This window comes from Ambystoma mexicanum, chromosome 10, assembly GCF_040938575.1.
Source record: "Ambystoma mexicanum isolate Mex_15411 chromosome 10, UKY_AmexF1_1, whole genome shotgun sequence".
Taxonomy (NCBI): Eukaryota; Metazoa; Chordata; class Amphibia; order Caudata; family Ambystomatidae; genus Ambystoma; species Ambystoma mexicanum.
In genome coordinates, this window is record NC_090932.1 from 366,107,386 (window position 1) to 366,131,604 (window position 24,219).

At 47.1% G+C, this 24,219-nt stretch overlaps 1 protein-coding gene across 1 annotated transcript in view; it reads left to right on the forward strand.

Annotated features, from left to right (window-relative positions):
• The window catches only part of GOT1L1 (glutamic-oxaloacetic transaminase 1 like 1), an 874,697-nt gene extending 861,302 nt beyond the window's left edge, over positions 1 to 13,395 (forward strand). Inside the window, exon 9 of the mRNA XM_069617952.1 lies at positions 12,957 to 13,395. Within this exon, the coding sequence (XP_069474053.1) occupies positions 12,957 to 13,111 (155 nt within the window). The 3' untranslated portion in view covers positions 13,112 to 13,395. The remainder of the gene's footprint in view (positions 1 to 12,956) is intronic.
• Positions 13,396 to 24,219: the final 10,824 nt, after the last annotated feature.

Below are 24,219 nucleotides of genomic sequence, written 5' to 3' on the forward strand. Positions count from 1 at the left end.
CATTAGGACTGATCTCTAAATGAACACACAAGCCAGGTATGTCTGATGCCTGTCATGAAACAGAAGGGACAATGACGGCAATGGAAAATGTGCACTGCTCACACTGCTCTAGCACTATACAGTAGCAAAATCGCTTAGCACTGAACACACTCATCTCCTGCAGTGCAAACACACACACACCCACAAAAAAGGCACCGCACACACTAGCCCTAGAACTGCTCTACACACACTCTCTCTCACACACACACTGTTACATCATTACACTGAATCATGCACATACGCATCACTTCGAGTACTGCAATGAACACATATCCCAATCACTGCACCCACACACCACCAGCATCACTGCTTTACACACATGCAAACATGAAGCCAATGCACACACACCACCTTAGACCGACAATGCACCACACATCACTGCCAGCACAGCACACAGCCCCTAGTACTACATGCAGATCCACCCGTCATTCCAACACTGTCCACACATACACAAAAAACTCCCGTATTATTTACAGACTGAGTTGAGGGACTCATTGTCTCCGTCGTGGCCTTCACCCATGCGACAAACAATTGGCTAATATAGGAAGAACTACAAATATATAAAGAAAGTACGATAATCACAAAGAACAAACAACATAAGTCGCGCAGGTACAAACAGAAGATATCTTCACAAAAAAAGTTCCTCAAGGTTTAAAAAAACATACACAAACTACTTCCAGCACTACACACACACATATACCCCACCCTCAGCACTGCATACACATACCACCAGCAGCACTGCTTTTCACACATAACCACCACCCACTGCAGTGTAAGTCATCCACACACACACTGCCCTCAGCACAACATAAATAAACCCCATGCCGTGCTAATTAGGAACACTACAGTCTTGACTTACTGTGCTTGCAGGTGGCTGTAAGGGTTACTGTAATAACTGTGAACATTGAATATAATCCTACTACGTGGACTGGATATCAATGAACGTGCCATTGCTGTGCATAATAGTATCAGTCTCTCTATGCTAAATAGGTATAATGAAACTTTGTCCAAACTCGTCTTAATGGGACCTTGCATGTCATTGCTAATTGTGCATAATTGATCCTGGTACTTCTTTGTTAATTGCAAGTAATGAAATCTGTCATTGCTTTGCTTACTGAATGTATTGAAATTTTACCCAGCTGTGCTAATTAGTCAATGGGGAACTTGGCACTAATATGCTAACTGTGCACATCTTTGATAATTGTGTGACTACCTGGGCATTGGATGTACCAAGTACCTGGTGGTCTAATGGCAATTTGATTACTTTGGATTTTCATAACAAAACCTTGAAATGGTGCGAGTTACTGGGACTTTTGATGGCATCACTTGCAATAGGATAGCGATGCCTTGCATGCAATGTAAGCACTAAAGTAGATCATGCCATTACTTAATGCTTAATGTATGACGGAAATGGCTGTGAATAGTGTGGGTACCTGGGGTGATGATGTCAATGCATGTACAATGCTTATAGATAGGCCAAAACGAATGTCTTTGCCAATGCTTATTTTGAAAGCCATATATTGTCCATATAATTTTGTTGTAAATCCTTTCTAGTCGCTAATTCGACTATTGTGCAGTTACTGTTTTCTTTCTAAATATACTTGCATGGGATTCTATATTTCTTATGGGCATGTTCTACTCTGCCATTCAAAGTTCACAGATGTCTGTGCTGTTGAGAGTACCTATAAGGAAGCACTTGGGATTACTCTAAACGCTTAACATTCCTATGTTTTTAAATCTTGTTAAATGTTCGTGTGTTAAAAATATCAGATGCCATTATGCTTAGGTGTTTTTCAAAGGTATTAGGAGTCAGTATGCATATATTGGGGATATTGGGGATCTCATAGACTGTATGGTAATGAAACAGTAACCTGGCTGCGCAAGAAACAGTAACCTGGCTGCGCTGGCTCCTGTGCGCACCAGGACCTCCAAACTGCTTTTGGCAGCAACAACAGAAAAATGGCTGCACCATTTTGCCTCACATACTTTGGGCAAAATGGAACAAGGGGACACACTGAAAAATAGGCCAGTGTGTTCTGAAACATATATGGAATCAAGTGAAAAGGAAAGCCTGCCATTGCTGCAAAAGCCAAAATCCCCTTCAAAATGAAACCGTTTTCGCCCTTTCAAAATGCTACTTTTGAGGCCAATTTCATCTGTCATTCTGAAACCACTGTGAGTAAAAAGGCCCAGTTAAAACCAGCTCTCTGAGAAATCAAAAGCAACTTCATTTTCACTCGCACGGGAAACACACATTTATTTCTTGACAAAACGTATCCAGGCGCAGCAGTTCAAAGAGACTTTTTACCCTCTGAGCCAGGTCAAGGAGAATTGTATCTATACTTTAGATAAGAGTCCTTCTGCAAGGAAAATGACTACAGCTGCCAAGACAGTGGCAATCTGAGGAGCTGCAAACCGAATTAAAGAAAGAAATGATAGCAGTTTTTGACACGTGGAAAAATGGGCTGTGTTGACTGAAGAGAAAAAAAAATGACCTGTTTAAAACTCAATTGTTAATGAAAGCCTGCTTACTTAGCAATGTAAAGGAGTTAAGTTAGTGGTGACAATACACACATAGGATATCTTCTGTCATAGGTTGGGTTAATTCAAGACAAAGTAAGAAATTAAACAATTTAAAACACATAGACTGGAGTTGCAAGCTCTCAGAAACCTGTGATTCCAGTTGCCAGCTATGAAACTCCTCCTAGGCAGGGAGATACACCCTAAATCCAGGGCACTTAGGTGCGAAGTACCATCTTGACAATACTTTGAATGGGATAGGACAATGACCGTTCCCAAGCTCATCAGACATTCGTCTTTGCTCCAGGCTGGGACAATAGCAGTCCTGGGACACTAACCTGTCAAACCTTCGATTAAGAAAGAGGCCCCCCCATCCTGCTTGGAAGAAACTGCTAGTTGGTATTAGCTGGGAAGAAAAAAATGACAATGATTCCCGTTTGTCTTAAGACTATTTTATAAAGAACTTTAAAAATACTTATATCTCAGCTGTCAAAATTGGTAAACGTGGAATTTTCACAGCGTAAAAGTGGAATTGTGGGCTGTGTTTGAAAACTTGGTAGAATCTCGTGGCACACTCTGGACAGAAACGGTGAGATATGTTGTATTACCAGAAAAGCATCCATGTTCCAAATGTCAAATTTTGTACATAAATCCCTGGAGACAATTCGTATCTGTCTATAAAATTGGGGAATTGTGGGCCAAATCTTTAATGTGTAAAATTACCAAAATGTGTCCGAAAGACGAAACAAGGTCGCACAGACTGGAGATTTGGACAAATTTGTGCTGCACAAAATATGTAACCTGTGTATCTGATTTACTAAGAGGTGGCCACTGCATAAATCTCTGTTTTTTGCAAAATCGGATTTTCAGTAAAGGAAATGTGGGAGTTTCTAGATACAGTAAAAATCACCTCATAAACATGACATCACTTTTCTGATATCCAACCAATTGTGAGCAAGGCGGCGACTATGCCAATGCCCAATCCTATTGTTAGGCGCATGGGTAGTGAATCCTGCCCCTGTCATATACTGTAATTATGTCATTTGGCATTATAAATAAGGGCACCTGATTAGCACTCAGGATACACACTGATTCCTGATTCCTACGCCAGCGTCCTGTTCCTGTCTGTTCATGTCTTCATCTTGCATCTATCCATCTAAACTCCAGATCCCAACCATAAGGCCAAGCAATTGCTGATCCTGCTTCAGCTAGGCCTCACTTCTAAAATAATACCCATAACCAAGGGCAGTGCTGTGGGGTTTTGGGGAAGCATCCTGAATTTCCCTGGCTTGCTGCCACTCACTGCTATCCTGCTATCCTGATGCTCTATAGTATCCAGTAACCAGAACTGCCAGTCCAGAAGAACTATCCTTTGGTAACCAGTGCCTGCCCAGCTAACTCTGCCCCGCTGGGTTTGTCTGGCTACTCTGTTTTAGACCAGATCTGTGTGGTGATCCAGAGCACTGACTGACCAAAATCCAAACAAAAAGTGGACTGTGAGTTTCTAGGAACTATAGAAACATAGTAAACCTTGCCTTGCTTTGTTCTTTCCCAATCTCTAAGTCTTCCAATACTCATCCTGATAACTGTAATATTGTCTCAATCATTCTTGAAACCCTGCTTTTGATTCCTTGTGCTAGCGCCAATATCTTTAATAATTTTGTCTTGTGAAATCCTAAGCCCTTAGTCCTCCCTCAGGTAATCGGACTTGGTCCGCCAGGGTGGGCGCAGAGGTGCTAGGGTTGATTCCGCGGATCAACCCCAGAGCTTACTGTGTCTCGATCTGGTCGTCTAGCCCGAATGCCGCAGTGTTGAGAAAAACTGTACTTGTCAAAATTGATTTCTGTTCCTTTTTCGCGCCTTTATTTTTCCAAAAACGCACCTCATTTTATCTGGCATAACTCACTCAATTTAACAGCTAGAGACCTCATTTCACTTTCATATTGTACCTAGGATGCATAGCTACCCCTCAACCCAAAAACCACAATATTTCAACCGTTTTTATTAAAAAACGTTTTGGTAAATTCAGGTGGGATTTGCAAAAGTGTGTAATTTTACAACGTGTCATTTTGGTTATAAATGGTTTTCAATCTTCCATTCAATTTCAATTTGTATGCTTTTGCTCAATACATTGCTTGTGATTGCTAGTATCTTTCCAGTGTTGCTCCAGTAAAGAATTGTTTTTGTTTCTAGAGGTTTAGACACATTAATTGTTTATCCAGCCATTTCCGAGTGTCATTTTAGCATTGCCAGGTTTTAAATCCGTTTTTCTCTCTTGTTTGGGGAGGGAAAGTTGGATTTCTATTCTGTTTCTTATTTATCATTCCTGATTACCTGCTGCTTCTATTCATGCACTTAAAATTGATTATTTGTGGGTTGAGGGAACATTGCAAGGGGAAATTCTATCTCCAGTGCTATCTTACCTAACATAAAAACAATGCTCCTATTCCCTGGTGTTTTGTAGTTGTGTCAATAGAAGGTTAAACTAAGTGCATTGCTTACATTCATATCGTTCTAATCACCCCATTGGTGATTGCTGCCCCATATTAAAAAGTGTGTGATTTTCTTGAATTTCTAAATAAATATTACCTTTAGCTACCAGCCTGGTTCCTGGTCCATTGTGACCCGGGGTATTTGAAAAGGGTGTGTGATATGAGTGGTGTATCGCTCAAATATTGAACCTACATATATATAATAAAATAAGCATTTCAGTTGTACGCTGCATACTAGGCTGAGACCAGGGTGTATCGCCTGATTGAAAACCTTAACATCGGAAGCGCCGGAACGGTTGTTAATAGTGCTGGTGCTTCCGTGACCGGTGTGCCTACCGTGGCCGCTGAGCCCAGCAGGGTCAGACCTGTCGGGTACAGTGGCCCCAGCAGGCAGACTCCTAATTTGCCGGTCTAGAAACAAGGGTGCCAGTGAGCTTACTGGCACCCTTGTTTCCGGAAAGGCAAGCTTGCAATGAGGCACATTTACGGTACAATGCTTCTTGCCTTTCTATTTCATATGACATTTTGCCATGAATCTCAGCTTCTTTCATTCCTACGCAGGCCTACTCCCCCTTTGAATACCTGATCTGCAGGCTCTCTATCTCTCCTGGCCTCTCTCTCACTGTGGCCACCATTTACAGGCCACCTGGCCAGGTCAACCTCTTCCTCTCCGAGTGGGCTGACCTCTTCTCCTCCCTCCCTGCTTCTACCACTCAACTTCTCCTCCTCGGAGACCTTAACATCCATTTGGATGCTATAATCCCCGCCTCAGGGCTCACTCCTCCTCCTACACCGTTGGCTGACTCACACTGTGACACAGCACTTTCCAATCCTCATATCCCTATCTCTAACACTCATGATGGCCTTGTCGTTGTCATGAGGATCTGTTTCAATCCTGCACCCAAGTGCAACTCTTGGTACGATTCTGACATCGTCACCCTTAAGCGCAAGTGTAGGGTGGCTGAGAGGAAGTGGAGGCCATCAAGCGCATCTTCTGACAAACTGGCCTGCCGCCTGCTTCAAAGGCAATACAGACTCTCTGTCCTTTTTAAGAAGGGAGCCTACATCCAAGCCTGCATCTCAGCGGCCACTAGCAACCCAACCAAACTTTTCAAAATCTGCAAAGAGCTGGCCAATCCTGCTGCAGTCTCTACCTCTCCTGATCACTCTGAGGCGCTTTGCACGGCTTTGGCATCTCATTTCACCACTAAAACTCAGGATATCCTGTCCACTCTCTCTTCCTCTACCTCCTCTTCCTCTCCCTCTCCCACTCCAGGCCCCTCACTGGCCGTTTTTCCTCTTCCTTTCTCCTCCTTGCCTCTGTTCACTCCTGATGATGTTTCTAGACAAGTCCGATCTATGAAACTCTCATCAAAGCAGGTGCTCCCCTGCTCCTCCAGAACTATTAAGGACCACATCGACACCCTTGCTCCAGCCTTGGCCGATTTCTGGAATCACTCTTTTGCCACTGGAACCTTCCCCTCCCCCTTAAGCACATTGTGCAACCTCTTCTTAAGAAGCCCTCTGCCAATCCTTCCTTTCCGGCAAACTATCGCCTCCATCTCCATAACTCTTTTCCTGGGGAAACTCCTGGAAAAGATGGCCATCTCCCAGCTTAATCTACATACTGAATCTCTTGGTTGTCTCCATGACCACCAGTCTGGCTTCAGAGCAGCCAGAAGCATGGAAACTGCTCTCCTGAACACCTGTGAAGACTTGCTCTCCAATCTTGACTCTACCTTCCTTTTGTCCTCATTCTCCTTTATCTATCCTCTGCTTTCGACAGGTTCAACCATGCCATCCTGCTCAATCGTCTCTGTGACAACCTGGGCATCTCTGGTCAGGCCCTTGCCTGGTTGACCTCCTTTTTCACTGATGGACCTTTCCAGGTCCAACTTGGATCTTTCCTCTCTTCTAACCCTCTCTCTACTTGTGGTGTTCCCCAGGGGTCGAACCTTTCTCCCTGGATCTTTAATCACAACCTGGTACATCTAGCACACTACATCTCTACCTTCTGCTCTAACTTTCAGTGTTATGTGGATGACACTCAGCTCTCTTTCAGGCTCCCCTCAGCCTCTTCTTCTCCTTCTCTCATACCCTACTGTTTGTCAGCAATTCAGAAATGGTGTGCCTCCAACAATGTCTGCCTTAATGCCAGTAAGACTGAGATCCTCCTCATTGGGACACCTGCTCCCGCCTTCCCTCTCTCACTGTGGCCACCCACCCGGGACCCTCTACCTGCTCCCACCTGTGAGACTAAGAACCTTGGGGTCATCTTCGACTCCACCCTCGTCTTCTCTCCTCACATCTCTGTCGACTCTAAGAAGTCACGCTATCAGCTGCACCTCCTCAGAGTTATTCTTCCTTTTCGCACTTTCCCCCAGAAGCTCACTGTCTCCAGAGCCCTGGTCCTCTCTAGGCTGGACTTTTGCAACAGCCTCTTTCTAAATCTTCCCACCTCTACTCTTCACCCTTTACAACTTATCCAGAACAGGACTGCGAGACTTGACTAAGCACGGGATCGGGATTTGGACCTGTGTTGCGCTGCGTTGTCTTGCTTCCAAGACAAACGCGTTGCCCCTGAGCTATCCTTCCTAAGTGTTAATGGCTTTATAGATTTACTGCAAGTAAACTGTCTTCCTTGCACATGTCTTTTCCTCTTTTCCACCTTGAAGGTGGTTTGAGATGACAATAATGGCTCAACATGTATGGCCACTTCAAGTTTCTATTTTCGGCTCCATACAGTGTGCATTGAAAGCTAGTATGTATACTAAACGGGCAAAATGCCACAATCTGTGGGTTTGTTTAACATTAGGAGTATAATGCTCTGTCACTCATGAACAAAAATGTTCATGCCTCCATAGTCAGGAACTGAGCCTCATCACTCTAACAAGCATAGGCAATGCCAACAGATTGGGCTTTTGTCTTGTCATGTGAAAGGTAGTTACAGGCACTGCCTTAGTGGTATCAACTGGGTATTGATGGTAGCAGGTACAAAATGGTGCGAGTACAGGGGCATCTACTATCAGTTTCTGGTAAATGCCTAATACTTATATACAAGCCAAAACTGTTGACGTTGCCAATGCTAGTTTTTAAGAGGAATTCAACTAAGGACAGGCATACTGTTTATAAAAAAAAGTGGCTGAGGCCAGACCTTGTTAAGACATTTCAATGAAACCATAATGCATTTACAATGCCAATGAAGTCATTAGTTCTCAGAAGACTGCTTTGAAAAAACATTGTGCAAAGTTTTGATGGTAAGGCTTGATTAAAGTGAGCTCAAAGAGTTCCCATGAGGAATGGTTTTGGGCGGGGAGGGACATGCACTGGGTGGGAACAGGTATAGGGATTAGCATGGCCATGGGCATTCAATGGGTGGCCCAATAACCAAAAAACACTTACAAGCTTTGTGTCCCTCCTCATATGCTATTTAGCCCAAACTAAAAAGAGACAATGGTCCTCATTAGGAGTAAGCCGAAAAATGCTGGTAAAACGGCCGGTACTACTGGCTCTTTTTCCCAGGCTGGCATACTCTGACCGATAGGGGCAGTAAACTACCAGTAAGGCCAACCTGTTGCAAGTTCAGGCCCCTACCGGCAGAGTAATCACTGAAACACTGGCACCGTTAACAACAGTGCCAGTGTTTCAGTGGTTCCCATTACATGGAGTCCTATCGGACTTCATGGAATGGAAACTTACAGCTGTTGCTGGAGTCCATAATATCCCAGCCCATAATATCCCTGTAACACCGGGATATTGGGTGCCAGTAACGGTAAGGCGATTCTGCCGGTAACCCGCCGGTAGCACTGGCGGTTACTGGCAGACTGGTAATGAGGCCCAATGCACTTTAGAAGAGGAAGGGGGTCATAATAAGGTTCCCATTGTGGGTGAAACGCTGGTAGAAGTGACCGCCACTAGAACTTTTGCTGCACCGAGAAACTACAAGTTTGCTGGTGGAGTTCACTGATTTACCTCCAGCCAAGAGCAAAATCAGGCCCCTAGTGGCAAAAAACGTCCGGAATTACTGCCACTGGTGCCAGTAATTTGGGTAATTCCCACCATGGAGTCCTGTAATACCTGGTAATCCCAGGAGATCAGGTGGCGGGAATGCTAATTCTATTTCTCTGTATCCCGTCGGATTTACCAGGATGCTGGCAAACCCTCAATGACCCCCAAAGAGTGAATGGCCGCCCGAAAACCAGGAATAGAATGGGTGTTTGTACACAGAGATATATCAGTTAACACGTAGCAGTTAGCAGACATGACGGTTAAACAAAATATGTATGTACATTTACTTCTACTTGAATTCAGAACTCAGTTTTTGGTAAGACCTGATCCATTAGGACTGATCTCTAAATGAACACACAAGCCAGGTATGTCTGATGCCTGTCATGAAACAGAAGGGACAATGACGGCAATGGAAAATGTGCACTGCTCACACTGCTCTAGCACTATACAGTAGCAAAATCGCTTAGCACTGAACACACTCATCTCCTGCAGTGCAAACACACACACACCCACAAAAAAGGCACCGCACACACTAGCCCTAGAACTGCTCTACACACACTCTCTCTCACACACACACTGTTACATCATTACACTGAATCATGCACATACGCATCACTTCGAGTACTGCAATGAACACATATCCCAATCACTGCACCCACACACCACCAGCATCACTGCTCTACACACATGCAAACATGAAGCCAATGCACACACACCACCTTAGACTGACACTGCACCACACATCACTGCCAGCACAGCACACAGCCCCTAGTACTACATGCAGATCCACCCGTCATTCCAACACTGCCCACACATACACAAAAAACTCCTGTATTATTTACAGACGGAGTTTAGGGACTCATTGTCTCCGTCGTGGCCTTCACCCATGCGACAAACAATTGGCTAATATAGGAAGAACTACAAATATATAAAGAAAGTACGATAATCACAAAGAACAAACAACATAAGTCGCGCAGGTACAAACAGACGATATCTTCACAAAAAAAGTTCCTCAAGGTTTAAAAAAACATACACAAACTACTTCCAGCACTACACACACACATATACCCCACCCTCAGCACTGCATACACATACCACCAGCAGCACTGCTTTTCACACATAACCACCACCCACTGCAGTGTAAGTCACCCACACACACACTGCCCTCAGCACAACATAAATAAACCCCATGCCGTGCTAATTAGGAACACTACAGTCTTGACTTACTGTGCTTGCAGGTGGCTGTAAGGGTTACTGTAATAACTGTGAACATTGAATATAATCCTACTACGTGGACTGGATATCAATGAACGTGCCATTGCTGTGCATAATAGTATCAGTCTCTCTATGCTAAATAGGTATAATGAAACTTTGTCCAAACTCGTCTTAATGGGACCTTGCATGTCATTGCTAATTGTGCATAATTGATCCTGGTACTTCTTTGTTAATTGCAAGTAATGAAATCTGTCATTGCTTTGCTTACTGAATGTATTGAAATTTTACCCAGCTGTGCTAATTAGTCAAGGGGGAACTTGGCACTAATATGCTAACTGTGCACATCTTTGATAATTGTGTGACTACCTGGGCATTGGATGTACCAAGTACCTGGTGGTCTAATGGCAATTTGATTACTTTGGATTTTCATAACAAAACCTTGAAATGGTGCGAGTTACTGGGACTTTTGATGGCATCACTTGCAATAGGATAGCGATGCCTTGCATGCAATGTAAGCACTAAAGTAGATCATGCCATTACTTAATGCTTAATGTATGACGGAAATGGCTGTGAATAGTGTGGGTACCTGGGGTGATGATGTCAATGCATGTACAATGCTTATAGATAGGCCAAAACGAATGTCTTTGCCAATGCTTATTTTGAAAGCCATATATTGTCCATACAATGTTGTTGTAAATCCTTTCTAGTCGCTAATTCGACTATTGTGCAGTTACTGTTTTCTTTCTAAATATACTTGCATGGGATTCTATATTTCTTATGGGCATGTTCTACTCTGCCATTCAAAGTTCACAGATTTCTGTGCTGTTGAGAGTACCTATAAGGAAGCACTTGGGATTACTCTAAACGCTTAACATTCCTATGTTTTTAAATCTTGTTAAATGTTCGTGTGTTAAAAATATCAGATGCCATTTTGCTTAGGTGTTTTTCAAAGGTATTAGGAGTCAGTATGCATATATTTCAATGGTTGCTATACGTTAGCCATGTGTACAAGTTTCCTATTACACCTGGCATTGGTAGGTTCGATATTCCAACCATGCCACTTCGTGGAAGAGGTAATGGCAAGCGCGGTATACAAATTCTTAACATAACATTGCAAGGCAAGAGTGTTGTTGTTACTGGTAGATTAACTAAATCAGGCTACCCTTGGCCTCTTCCTCCTCCTCGCTCATCCCTGACTGTCCACAATTCAGTCCTGGTGGGCTGCTAATGATCTCTGCCTTAATGCCAGTAAGACAGAGATCGTCCTCATAGGGACACCTGCTCCCGTTTTCCACTTTAACTCTGGCTGACCACCCATGGTCCTGCACCCTCACCCACTAGTGGGGCAAGAAATCTGGGGGTCATCTTCGACTCTACTCTCTCCTTCTCTTCTCACATCTCGGACACGTCCAAAAAGTCCCACTACCAGCTGCACCTCCTCAGAGGTATTCTACCTTTTCTCACCTTCCCCCAGAGGCTCACTGTCTCCAGAGCCCTGGTTCTCTCCAGACTGTACTACTGCAACAGTCTCTTTTGCAATCTTCCCACCTCTACTTTTCGACCTGTTCAACCTATCCAGAACAGAACCGCAAGACTTATCCTTGGCCTCAAGCCCGATCCCCGTGGCTGCAAGGATCAAGTCCCTCTGCATAGTCCACAATGCTTTCTGGGGCCGTGGCCCCACTATATACAACACTCTCTTCCTAAATACTCTCCTTCCAGAACACTCTGCCCGGCCTCCTCCAACTCTCTGCAGTGGGCCGCTTTGCCAAACAGAGATTTGGGCGTACATTCTTTTCATCTGCTGGTGCCTCCCTCTGGAACAGCTTACCTGCTTCTCTCCGTCTTGAGCCGGACCTCCTTAAGTTCCAAAAACTCTTCAAGACATTCCTCTTCTCTTCCTCCTTCTGTCTTCCTAACCTTTGCTAACCTCCTTTCTCTTCTCTCCTGCCTCCCTCCTTCGTTCTCATCCCCAACCTTTTTCAGTCAGCTGACTGGTCGCCTGGTCCCCGGCTCCCCCGCCATTCCTGCACTTGCCTCTGGGCCCCCAGACTCTGCTTGCATTGCTGCACTTGGAATACGTTCCATGAGAGTGACACCCACTCTGCACTTAACCCTGGCCCCTGCTGGACTGGGTGCACTTGTCCCCCCCCCGCCTCCCTCGCACTTCTGTCTGCTCACTTGCACAACCTTGTATGTACTAGGCTTAGCATGTTTATCTGTCCTGGCTTCCCCTATCTCCCCTTTCCAGCTTTGCTCTGCCTGCATGCATAGGCGCATTGATGAACAACCTTTTTGTTTTGTATGGCACCCCCCCATTCGTCCCCCCACTCTTTATCACACACTTATACTAATAGAAATGCCCTGGCCTAGTATGCTAGTTATTGCTGTTTGATCATTCAGAATTTTCGAGGCCTACAAACGACGACCATATCCCCTTGTTCCCTTCCCACTTTGAAGCACTTCAATTGTGTATAAGTGCTCTACAAATATTACAATTACAATGTACAATTACAATAAGACTGCCACCGAAAGGTCCCTTTGACTGTCCAAAAAAAGTCCTTGTGTCTGTTCAACGATATTCTTCACAAGCCATTCTCCTTTCTTAGGGAAGGTCAGTGTGTCTGTTATATGTGCTGTAGGGAAACTGTAAATTAAAGGCTCATGTTCTAATGTCTTCAGCTTTGCAGGTGGAGTTTCTGAGCCAACAAAAGCACATTTACCTGAACTTAGACGGCCAGTTCAACATATCGTGCCTGAACAACAGTAACTTGGAGTATGTGATGCAGAGCATTAGTGAGGCAGTCACTGCAACTGGTCTGGAGACGAGCCAGTGATGGCAAAATGATGATGCTCACTTTTGAGGAAGTTTTAAAAAAAAATCCTCGATGACATTTTCATGAATTACTGTACATGTAAATATGGATCTAATGGAATTTCTGATAATATTCCTTATTTTACAGGAGGTTTGTGCCTAGTGATAATAGAATGGCCAATTGATGCTCAATTTAATGCCATATTCTACTTGCTGTTTGTTTCAATGCTCTTATTGTTGTACTTAAGGGACTCTGGCAATAACATGTGTGGTACACTCGCAATAACATTGATCTTAACCAGGTTGAGTGATGCGCTTTTTTAGCGGCATGGAGTTGCTGTACTTAAGCATTGAATTGATGGGTCTGATATGAAAGTACCTGAATCGTTCACGAATGATGCTTCTATTTTGCCCTCATTTACGTCCTCTGTTCTCAGGGCCATTATATATATATATATATATATATATATATATATATATATATATATATATATATATATATATATATATATATATATATATTCTGTTCCAAAATAACTTTTACAAATCAGATAACAAATCAAAATGAAGAAATCAGAGTCCCAAGGTATCTAAAAATGGTTCCATTAAGTAAAACTCATACTGTACACAGGTTAACTTAATTCATTACCTCTTGTTTAGCCATTCATAATCAATTCATAGTGTATCGTATAAAATCTTGCAGATAATATTACAGCGGGCCAACTAAAACCAACTAAAATCAATCTTCATATACATACAACCAAAAATGCTTATATGCTTAATGTACATTGATTGTGTCTATAAAACATTAAATAATCAATAGTAGACATAAAATTGCTATAAAATAGACCGGACATAGCTCTTAAGGGCCCACCCCGTAAAATCAACTCAATTAGAATTAGGCAAACATTCTTGGATGGTACACCATAACCGGTACAGAGCAATGTGTACACTTAGGGTCTTGGTATTGAGGCAGTAGTTCCAAAAAGCTTCCTCCTTTATCAACTTGTTATGTACCATACCGCCAAAGATTGACATACATACATTACCCAGGTCTGCACATTCAGTGAAAAGGGGCTTTGCCATCTACAATATAGCAGGCAATTTGCTTATACGAGAGTTGGGCACCACGAAAGAAAACAATGGTAGCTGGTTTATTAGTAGCCTCAATCAAAAACTCTGCATCGCAGGGTTTGGGCACTGTCTCAGGTATCTTTGGAGCGGGAGAAAACTATGCACCAACCCTGAGACATAGGTATAGGTCCGTAGGGTAGCTAAATGGGCGTAGTTGTTAATCCATTCCCAGTGCCTCAATTTACATTTAAGAGAATAAGTTTTAGGGCATTCTAAAATGGCGGACAGCAGGGAGTAGACGTGCTGCCCGAGGCTCCTGACCCCAGAACAGTCACTAAGCGGTCCACCACCCCGCTTTCGGTGAGCAACTTCTGTGCGAAGTGGCGGGGCTCCCGAAGCCTACGGGAGTGAATCGAGCAGTGCTCCGAGGTCGGGGCTTTGAAAAGCGGAGCCCAGAAGCGTGGCGGCCCGCCGTCGGCACGCCTGCCGACGGCTACTGAGGGAGGCCGAGGCTGAGGAGGGGGGTGCCGGACAGCCCCCGGCGAGAGGCCCTCGACTGCAGAGCCAACGGGAGCGGTACCCGCACGGGAGCGGCGCCCTGTGGGGGCTTGCGGGCGGCGGGCCGGGTGCAGTGTGGACCCGGCCGAACATCTGCCCCGCCGGTGGAGGTGGTGGAGGGGGCGCCACCGCAAGTGGAGATTGCCGGCGGCATTGCGGCCTAGGGCGGGCCCCTCCCCCCCCGAAGGTCGGAGGAGGAAGAGCGAGAGTGGCCTGCGACATCAGCGCACAGCGACCGAGGAGTGGCCCGGAGGAGTGTGGCTGCCCGGTGCCCTGGGAAGCGGCGGTGAGCGGGCGTAGCGGCGGCACGGGGGCGGGCGGGCCCCTAGAAGTCTACCAGCAGAGGAAATAGAGCGGGAGGCGTGAGCTGCTCCGACCCCTTTTTTTTTTTTTTTTTTTTTTAAATATGTGTTGTGGTGGCCCATGAAGCGGCGGTAATTGTGGCCCTGGAGAGCTCGGCTTCCCCCAGGGAGTGTGGTGGGCTGGGGCCGCCCCCTATGCCTCGGTGACGGTAGCAGTGCACGACCCTGTGGATTTTACGTGGGAGGACAGTATTGTCTTGTAATCCCCAGTGTATGCCTCCACCCAGTAGGGGTGCCAGCCGGGGCTATATCACCATTTCGATTCCTACTGCTTCCAGCATCTGATGATAACTGGTGCTGGGCCTCTTCCGTGGTTTCCTGGCCTCCGGGTGTGGACATCACTCTGAACTACGCTTGAGGTGTGGCAGCCGGGTGGCGATTGGACACGTCTGGTGGGGGGTGTAACCCGGGGGGACGCGGGAGTGCCGAGTACAAGGAGGAGCTGCCCCCACGCAGTGGGTTTCACTCCGGACGGATGGCCACCCGCCATAGGGGGAAGAGTGGGAAGGTGTTGCAGCGCCCTGGGGAGTCACAGGGCACCCTTCACTCCTTGTGGTCGGTGCAGAATATGGTCAAAGGCTCGGATGGAGGAGCTGAGGACTCGGAGGAGGGGAGAGCGGCGGTGGGGGCACAGCAGGAGCCGTCCCCGGCGTCTAGACAGGATGTGCTGAGTGAGATTCAAGTGCTTCATGCCAACTTGGCTAAGACATTTCAAGATCAGTTTCAGTTGATGAGGGCAGATCTCAATGAGGCACTCGGGGAGATCAAGCGGGACTTACGGCAACTGGGGAAGAGGACTGACCTCCTGGAAAGGGGTCTCCAGGAAATAGACAAGGACACCACAGCCAATAGTGAGGCTGTACAGCGCCTTGATGTTGCGACCCAGAATCTTGAGATCCAAATGGAGGATCTCGAAAATAGATCGCGAAGAATCAATATTAGGGTGAAGCAACTACCGCAGTCAGTCTCGGACGGGGTCTTGAAACGGGAGGTCCAGGCCATCTTCGCGAACATTTTAGGAAGAGAGGACCCTGATGCCATCGAATTAGATCGGGTCCATAGAGTCGGAAGGCCCGCCAAGGGGCCCACCTCGAGACCGAGAGATGTGCTAGCCGCTTTTGCCAGATACGCGCAAAAGGAGGCAGTTCTCCAGGCGGCGCGGAAACAGGAACCAATAGTGTATAAAGAGCAGCAGATAGCTCTATTTCAAGATCTGGCGAACATCACCCTAGTCAAGAGGAGACAGATGGCGCCGGTAGTGAAGGTGTTGAAGGGACGCGGCGTCAGCTATAAGTGGACATTTCCATTTGGCCTTGTCTTCGATTGGGAAGGCTCGCAGAAACGGATTACGTCTGTCCAGGAGGGGTCTGCACTGCTGCGGATCGACCTCGAGGAGGATCCCTTGAGTAGTGCTCAGCGAGCCGGAGACAACAGGCCAGGGCAGAGGCCGTGGGAATGGACCACGGTGGGAGATAAGAAGAGGAAGGGCACGAGAAGGAGCAACGGTTCCCTGAGGGAAGGGGAAGGGAGTGGGGCGGAGGGAGCCAATGGCAGCAAGGAGAGTACCTGAGTTGGGGTTTTGATATGCAAGGGGTGGTGGACCCTAAAGGTTGGTATAGGAGTTTGGGGAAGGGGAAGCAACATCTTGGGATCGGTAAGGGCAATGTGGCCCGGTAGGGGGAAGTGGGAGGAGCGGAAAGGGCTTTTGCTCTGGCTTGGGGGTTGGGGGGGTGGTGAGGGAGTCCTAGCCCTAGGATGGGGAAGAACGGTGGGACTAACTCAGGGGAAGGGGGGAGTGGGCAGGGGCAGAGGTGGGAGGGGGGATTTCTCACCCACAGTTGGGGTTTCAGGGTGGAGGGGGAGGGGGTTGGGAGGGAGGGTGGGGTGTTGCCAATGGAGAGGAAGGGTGCCTTGGACGGAGCCGAATAGAAATTAAGGGGGCGGGAGTCAGGGGGGGGTTCAGTATCTCTCCCAGGTAGTGGTGGGGAGGCGCGGTAAAGTTAACATGGGGGTATGGCGGGCAAGCTGTTTGTTTACACAGCTTTCAAGCGGTTGACTCATAATGTGAGAGGACTGAACTCCAGCCTCAAGCGTACTAAGCTGGAGCTATTTACTAAATCCCAAAGGCCGGACGTGCTGGCACTGCAGGAGACACACTTATTAAAACGAGACCAAGGTCGCTTGCGCCTGAGGGGCTTCCCATTGATATTGTTTGCATCAGGGCCTACTAAAAGGGGGGGAGTCGCCCTGGCTTTTGGAAAGGGAGTTAACTTTCGACCTCGTGATACCCTCAGGGATAAAAATGGAAGTTACATTATGGTGAGGGGGGAGATTTTGGGATCCCAGTATACTATAGCCTCAGTATATGCCTCCAATGTGGGCCAAGAGCAATTCTTGCGGGATACTTTGGGCACCCTAGAGAATTTCGCCAGGGGACAGGTGATAGTGAAGGGGGACTTTAACCTTGCCTGGGACAGAAAGGGGGACAGGTCCCGGTGTGACAGGGAATGGGGTGGCGCCATTGCATCTCCTCAACTGAGAGGGAAATGGGAGGAGGCCGGGCTGCGCGACGCATGGCGTGCAATACGAGGTGAGGAAGAGGGATTTACTTTTCTGTCAGATGTCCATAAAACACAGTCCCGCATTGACTACATCTGGATCTCGGCTAGTTTGGTGGGGCAGGTGGAGGATGTTGAGGTGGGCCCCCTGGGGATAGCGGACCACAAAGTGGTGCAACTGAACATGCGGCTCGGGAGGCGTAGGCCAGGGGTGTGGACTTGGAGGTTCCCGGAGGAGCTCCTGAGGGATCAGGTTTTACGAGAGGAGCTAGGGGACAAAATCCGGGATTTCTTCAAGAGGAATAACAGTTGGGACACTAGTCAGAGTGTGAGGTGGGATGCCTTTAAAGCGACCTTGAGGGGGGAAATCATTGCTATGAAACCGGAGAGAAGTAGATTGCTGAGAAGCCTGGAAACTCAGCTAGAAAATGAGGTCGAAGAGGCCAGGGCGTGCATGCAGGAGACCCCAACTCGGAAGACGCATAGGAAATACAGGTTGGCGGAGGGCCAGCTGGGGATCTTGCGCACTAAAAAAGCGGAAGAGGCTATGCTCAGGGTCAGGCAAACATTTTATGCCAAGGCTAATAAGGCAGATTCGCTCCTGGCACGCCTCCTGAGGGGACGAAGGAAGCAGAAGATTATAACAGCAATTAAAGATGCGGGAGGACGAAGGCTTACCCAGGCTGAAGAGATAAAGGGGAGGTTGGTAGAATTTTACGGGGCGCTGTACTCCTCACAGAGCCCGCGTACCCAGCCACAGAGAGAGTTCCTGGAGGGCCTCCCCCTCCCGAGATTATCCAAAGAGGAAGGCAAAGAGTTAGGCCGACTAATTACAGAGGATGAGGTTAGGGCCATAATAGCAACGCTTCCCCTCGGCAAGGCTCCTGGGCCTGACGGCTACCCGGCCTCATTCTACAGGGCTTTCTCCCACCTCCTGGTTCCGCACCTAACGCAACTATTTAACACGTTTGGTGAGGAGGGCAGTATCACTCCCTCGATGGAGGAGGCAAAGATTTCTCTCATTCATAAGGAGGGGAAAGACCCAGAGGAATGCACCTCGTACCGCCCAATTGCCCGTATAAATATGGAGGCAAACATTTTCACTAAGATCCTGGCGAAGCGCCTATAGAGGCATCTGCCTTTCCTGGTCGATCAGGACCAATCAGGCTTTGTCGTGGGGAGGCAGACTGCTGACAATATCAGGAGGGTGACTCACCTGGTGGAGAAATCGTGTAAGACGTCCACTCCGGCAGTTCTTTTGGCGCTCGACGCCGAAAAAGCGTTCGACCGGGTGGAGTGGTCGTTCTTATTTCAGGTGATGGAAAGGATGGGCCTGGGGACGGGATTTATACGAATGGTCGCAGCTAACTACAAGAACCCCACCTCACGGATCCTGGCCAATGGCGAGGTGTCCCGGCTGTTCAGATTGAGGCGGGGGACAAAGCAGGGCTGCCCCCTTTCTCCATTACTCTACGCAATATATCTGGAGCCACTGCTTGTGGCTATTCGTGAGGCGGAGGAGATTCAGGGAATACCATTCGGGGGGAGGGAGCATAAAGTAGCAGCTTTCGCTGATGACATGTTGCTTACCCTCAAGAACCCTAAGGTTTCCATTAGAGCGAGTATAGAACTCCTGACCAGATTCGGCGAACTATCGGGATTGCAGGTCAATTTTTTGAAATCAGAACATATGAATCTGTCCTTAGAGAGGCAGGAGGCGGAAGAAACACAGGCGACCTCCCCATTTAAATGGAGCCCTACCGGGCTGCGTTACCTGGGAGTTAGGGTTACACCATCATTGGCGGGTTGGTACGGGGCCAATTATGAGTCCCTGCTGCTGGATATTACAAAAGATTTAAGAAGATGGGGCGCTCTGCGATTGTCCTAGTTGGGGAGGGGTGCAGTCCTCAAAATGGTGGTGCTTCCTCGAGTATTGTATCTGTTCCAGGCTATTCCCCTTCCAGTCCCGGAAAGAGACTAGATAAGGTGGTCAAAGAGTTTGTCTGGGAGGGGAAGAGGCCGTGCCTGTCTAGGCGGCTGCTAGTGGCTTCTAGAGAGAGGGGGGGCCTGGCGTTCCCTGACTTTCGACGTTATCACAAAGCTGCCCAACTAATGGTGATCAGAGAGTGGTTTTCGGACACCTACCTTAAACATTGGGTAAAAATGGATAGGACTGTAGCTCGGGCATCATTTGGGGGAGGTATTGTGGCTCCCGCGAAGATTGAGGCCATCGCATTTATATTTAAGTGTGATTACTAAGGGTGTGGTGGATAATTGGGACAGGGCTGTGGAGAAGCGGGGGATCACAACCTTTCCGTCCCCATTCACGCCTATCTTTAATAACGGGGACTTCACACCGGGGTTGGAGCAAGGGGCGTTTGAACAGTGGGAGAATGGGGGCTGCAGAACGCTGAGGGATATGTTTAGTGGTGATAGGGTGAAAACGTTTGAGGAATGTAAGCAGGAATTTGGGGTGAGAGAACGGGAGAGGCACCGTTACTTCCAGATTAGGCACTGGGTAATGGCCGGGGAGATAAGAAAGGCTGCGACGAGGGGCCTCACGCAATTTGAGCGATTTCTTACCACTCATGAGGGCTCCAAAGGGTTGATTTCGGATCTGTATAGACAACTAGAGCAGGCAGGCCCAATAACTACTTGGGCGTATATGAGGAGCTGGCAGCAACATCCAGGGCTCGGCATGGCACAGGAGGATTGGGAGAGGCTCTGGAAGTTGATCCCTAGGGCGGCGAGGGCGACCCAACTGCAGGAGGGGTGGTATAAATATTTGTATGGCTGGCACTATACTCCGGCCCGCTTGCACGCGATGTACCTGGAGTCCGAGGCGAAATGTTGGAGGGGATGTGGGGAAGGGGGCTCAGCGGACCACATATGGTGGGACTGTCCCGTCATCAGGCCTTTCTGGAGCGGGGTGGGACAAGCACTATCCCAGATTTTGTGGGAGGGGGCCAACCAGGACTCGCGGGAGATTCTCCTAGGGAAAATGGGTGTAGGAGGCGAGAAAGAAGGGAGGGGTAGAACCAAGGCAAAAGTTATCTTCGTGTTGGCCGCGATGGCCCTCATCGCTCAGAGGTGGAAGAGCCCCACGGTCCCGACGGAGCAAGACTGGTTGAGGAAAATGTGGGACATAGTTTCGTTGGAATGGGCATCGTATGCAGTAAATAACAGACTGGAAAGCTTCCCGGTAGATTGGGGTGAGACGCTGGCATACCTAAAAGGGGACTTCAGGGAGCAATGGTGCCCTCAGAGGCTTAAGCTTTTGGACATTTATGGATAATCCGTGGCGGGGGATAGGGTTGAGTGGGGGATCTATTGGCGATATGGGGGTTAGGGGGGTTAGTTTAGTGGGTTGTTGCTTATGAATTGTGTTCATTTCTGTGTTTTTTTTTTCTCTCTGGTTATTGATTATGATGATGAAAACAATAAAAAAAGAATAAAAAAAAAAGAGAATAAGTTTTAGAACAACATGAGTCCTTCTTCTGAAATCGGGACACCATCCAATATTCTTATATAGCTTAGCCATTAATATGTCGAACTTCTCCTCCCTGAGACTGTGGCAAGAATTCTGGCCAGGCGCCAGCAGCGAGAGTAACCAACATTTCGGCTTGGTATGGATTTTCAAGTGCAAGAGTCTCTGGCTAATCAACATCTGAACCTTAAGAGAAACCAGCCCCAACTCCAGTCGGAGATAATTAACTATGGTAGAAGGGTCTAGCCTCAGGAGGCGCTTCCAGAAGGAGCCCTCAATCACATCCAGCCGATGCAAGTCCCCCATGGCCAATGCCTCTAGACCATATAAAACCATGCAGCAAATGCATTGGCTGTATAGGGTAATTATCCTTTCCAAAGTGAAACCAGCAGTATTTCTTGCAAAGTTTCCAATCAGTTGGGTCATGCGATGTGCCTTGGCCCTATTTGCTGCTTTTATGCAGGCGTATGTTCTACTGGCACTCATCTCTAATCTCAAGTAAGGATATGATGCAACGTAGTCAAGCTTCCCAAGAATAGTGATGCAACTGGGGTACTTCACCCTTTTGGGTGAGACCACCGTGACCTTAGTCTTCCCCATGTTAATACTTAGGTCATTTTCAGCCACCTATTTAATCAATATTTCAAACATGGCTTTGGCTCCTCTATAGGTGTAATTTAGCATGACTAAGTCATCGGCATAAAGCAAACAAGGGATGGGCCTCCCTCCTCTATGAGGGCAACATCCGATGCCTAGAACGAATCGGGCAGGGTGATCAGACATATATATATATATGTTGTGAAGAAGTGGTGCAATCGTGCATCCGTGTTTCACCTTTTTGGATCTTGTTATTGGGGCTGCCACCCTCCCATCCGCCACCTGTTCGTTCTGTCGTACACGTGCTTGGGTATTCAAGTGGAGACCTTTTAGCACATTCACAAGCTATTTCAGGCACCTCCAGGATACCATTTTACACCACAACTTCTCGTGGTTTACCCCGTCGAAAGCAGCTTGAAAATCTACGAAAGTGACATATAAGGTGGGCCCACAAGGTTCCGTCGTCCCCTTAATCAGGGAGTACAAGATCCTAAGGTTGTGCGACATACAGAACCCTGGATGAAAACCTGTCTGCATATTTTGCAGCACTTCAGTTTCCTCCACCCATGCCTGGAGAACCCTCAGGACAAATGTGGAGAAAACCTTTGCTGTAACATCTAATAATGACAGCAGTCTGTAGTTCTCTGGCAGCAAACAATCGCCTTTTTTACATTCCGGGTCAAGGACAGACTGCTGCCATGATGCCGGAATTTCTTTGCACATACCTTATCAAACAAAATTTTAAGTATGCTGGCCGACTGGTCAGGGTTCTGTTTTAATACCACATTGGCTAAGCCATTAGGACTCAGGCCCTAGAGTTTTTAAGCTTCAGGATTACGGTTCAGATGTCGACTTTTTTTTCGAAGGCCATAGGCCACTGCTGATCATATAATCCAAGGGCGAAACCCCAGCACTGGCTCCACTATTCCCTTTAACATGCCACGCCCATTCCAATTCATATATAGGGTTTAAGATACATTTCTTACAGTCCCCTTTGGCATCAGCCAACATACCCCATATCTTCTTAGGATTTCCACTTCTAAGTGCCATAATCATGCTCTGTCAGCACGTGTTGAGGATAGATAACCTCCAACGCTTGAGCCATCCTTGATAGTTTTTCTTAGTGCACCACACTCGTGAGGACAACTCAGGTGCCAACAGCCCTTGGCCGCGGGCCACGTGTAGCTCTCCGCCCATCACTCTCTTGGCATAACGCATGGCAACATCGAAGGTGTGACAGGGCTAAGAAGGGCAAGTTGGGACAGGCACTAGTTTTAGTAGCAAATGTCCTAAACCATTCCTCCATCTCATTGCAACTCAGAGGGACCAAGGCGTCGATATCCTCATCACATAGCTCGGAAATCAACCTACCCACCTTATGCAAATGATTTGCCGTCCAACGAACACAGTTGCCAGCGTGGTTAGCTTGGATACCCATACATCCACTGTCACTGAGCCCTAAATGTTGCAAATTGATGGTAAGTGCAAGCATATTGTGGTCACTATATTCAATAGGAACAACACTTAGATCTTCAACCATCATGAGGCAGGCGTAATTCCTAAAGAAATAGTCCAGGGTAGCCTGACTATCGTTCCCTGCCCAGGAAAAATTGCATGGGTTGTGACCCTTTGTTCTACCATTTAGCATGTATAATTTCCACTGCCTCAGGAAGGGTACCCAGAGTCTCCCTTTGGGATTACTTTTCCCTTGTACCATTACGCTCTTGTTTGTGACGTTGTTATAAGTAGCACATAGCATGTCGTCCACACACCTGGCATTTGCATCACCCCCTAAAATGTTACGGTGCTCGTCATTATTCCCTTCCCATAATACCAGGATTTCTTCAATTCTAGATTGTACCTCATCCAATATTTTGGAGGAACATATACATTTAGGATCAACATTTTCCAATCATTCACACTTTCCTTCTGCCACAGCTCCACTGCCATTACATTATCTTTGGCAGTGGATGCAGCAACCTGGCAGGAGCTAAAGTGGTGTTTAACACCAATTATAAGTCCCCCAAAGGGCCTTCCCTTGGATCCTTTCTTGGCTAAGGTCTGTTAGGTATGATAACCCTCGACTTGTAGGGGGCAATCTAGCCAAGTCTCCCGTAACAAAAAGACATCAGAATTTGTCAATATAGACATATACCCATTAGCATGCAATAAGTGACTGTGCCCCCATGTATTCCAACTGGCTATCCTAACCAGTCAGTGCCGTCCTGCCCGAGAATCAGTGGGGCCTTCAATAACAGGTGAATGGCCCTAAGAAATAGTTTCATAGCCAAAATGTTCATCACCCGTGGCCTGACGTGTGTTCCACAAATCAGAGAGATAACCACCCCACCGTGCCCCATCTGTGCAAGCATACTATGTATCGTAAGCTGCTGTTTTTGCTGGTCCCAATGGCCGGCTAGGAGATGGCAATTTGTGACAGACTAAGTTTCAGTCCCAAATTAAGTAATGCATTGATATTAGCACAGAGTAGCGA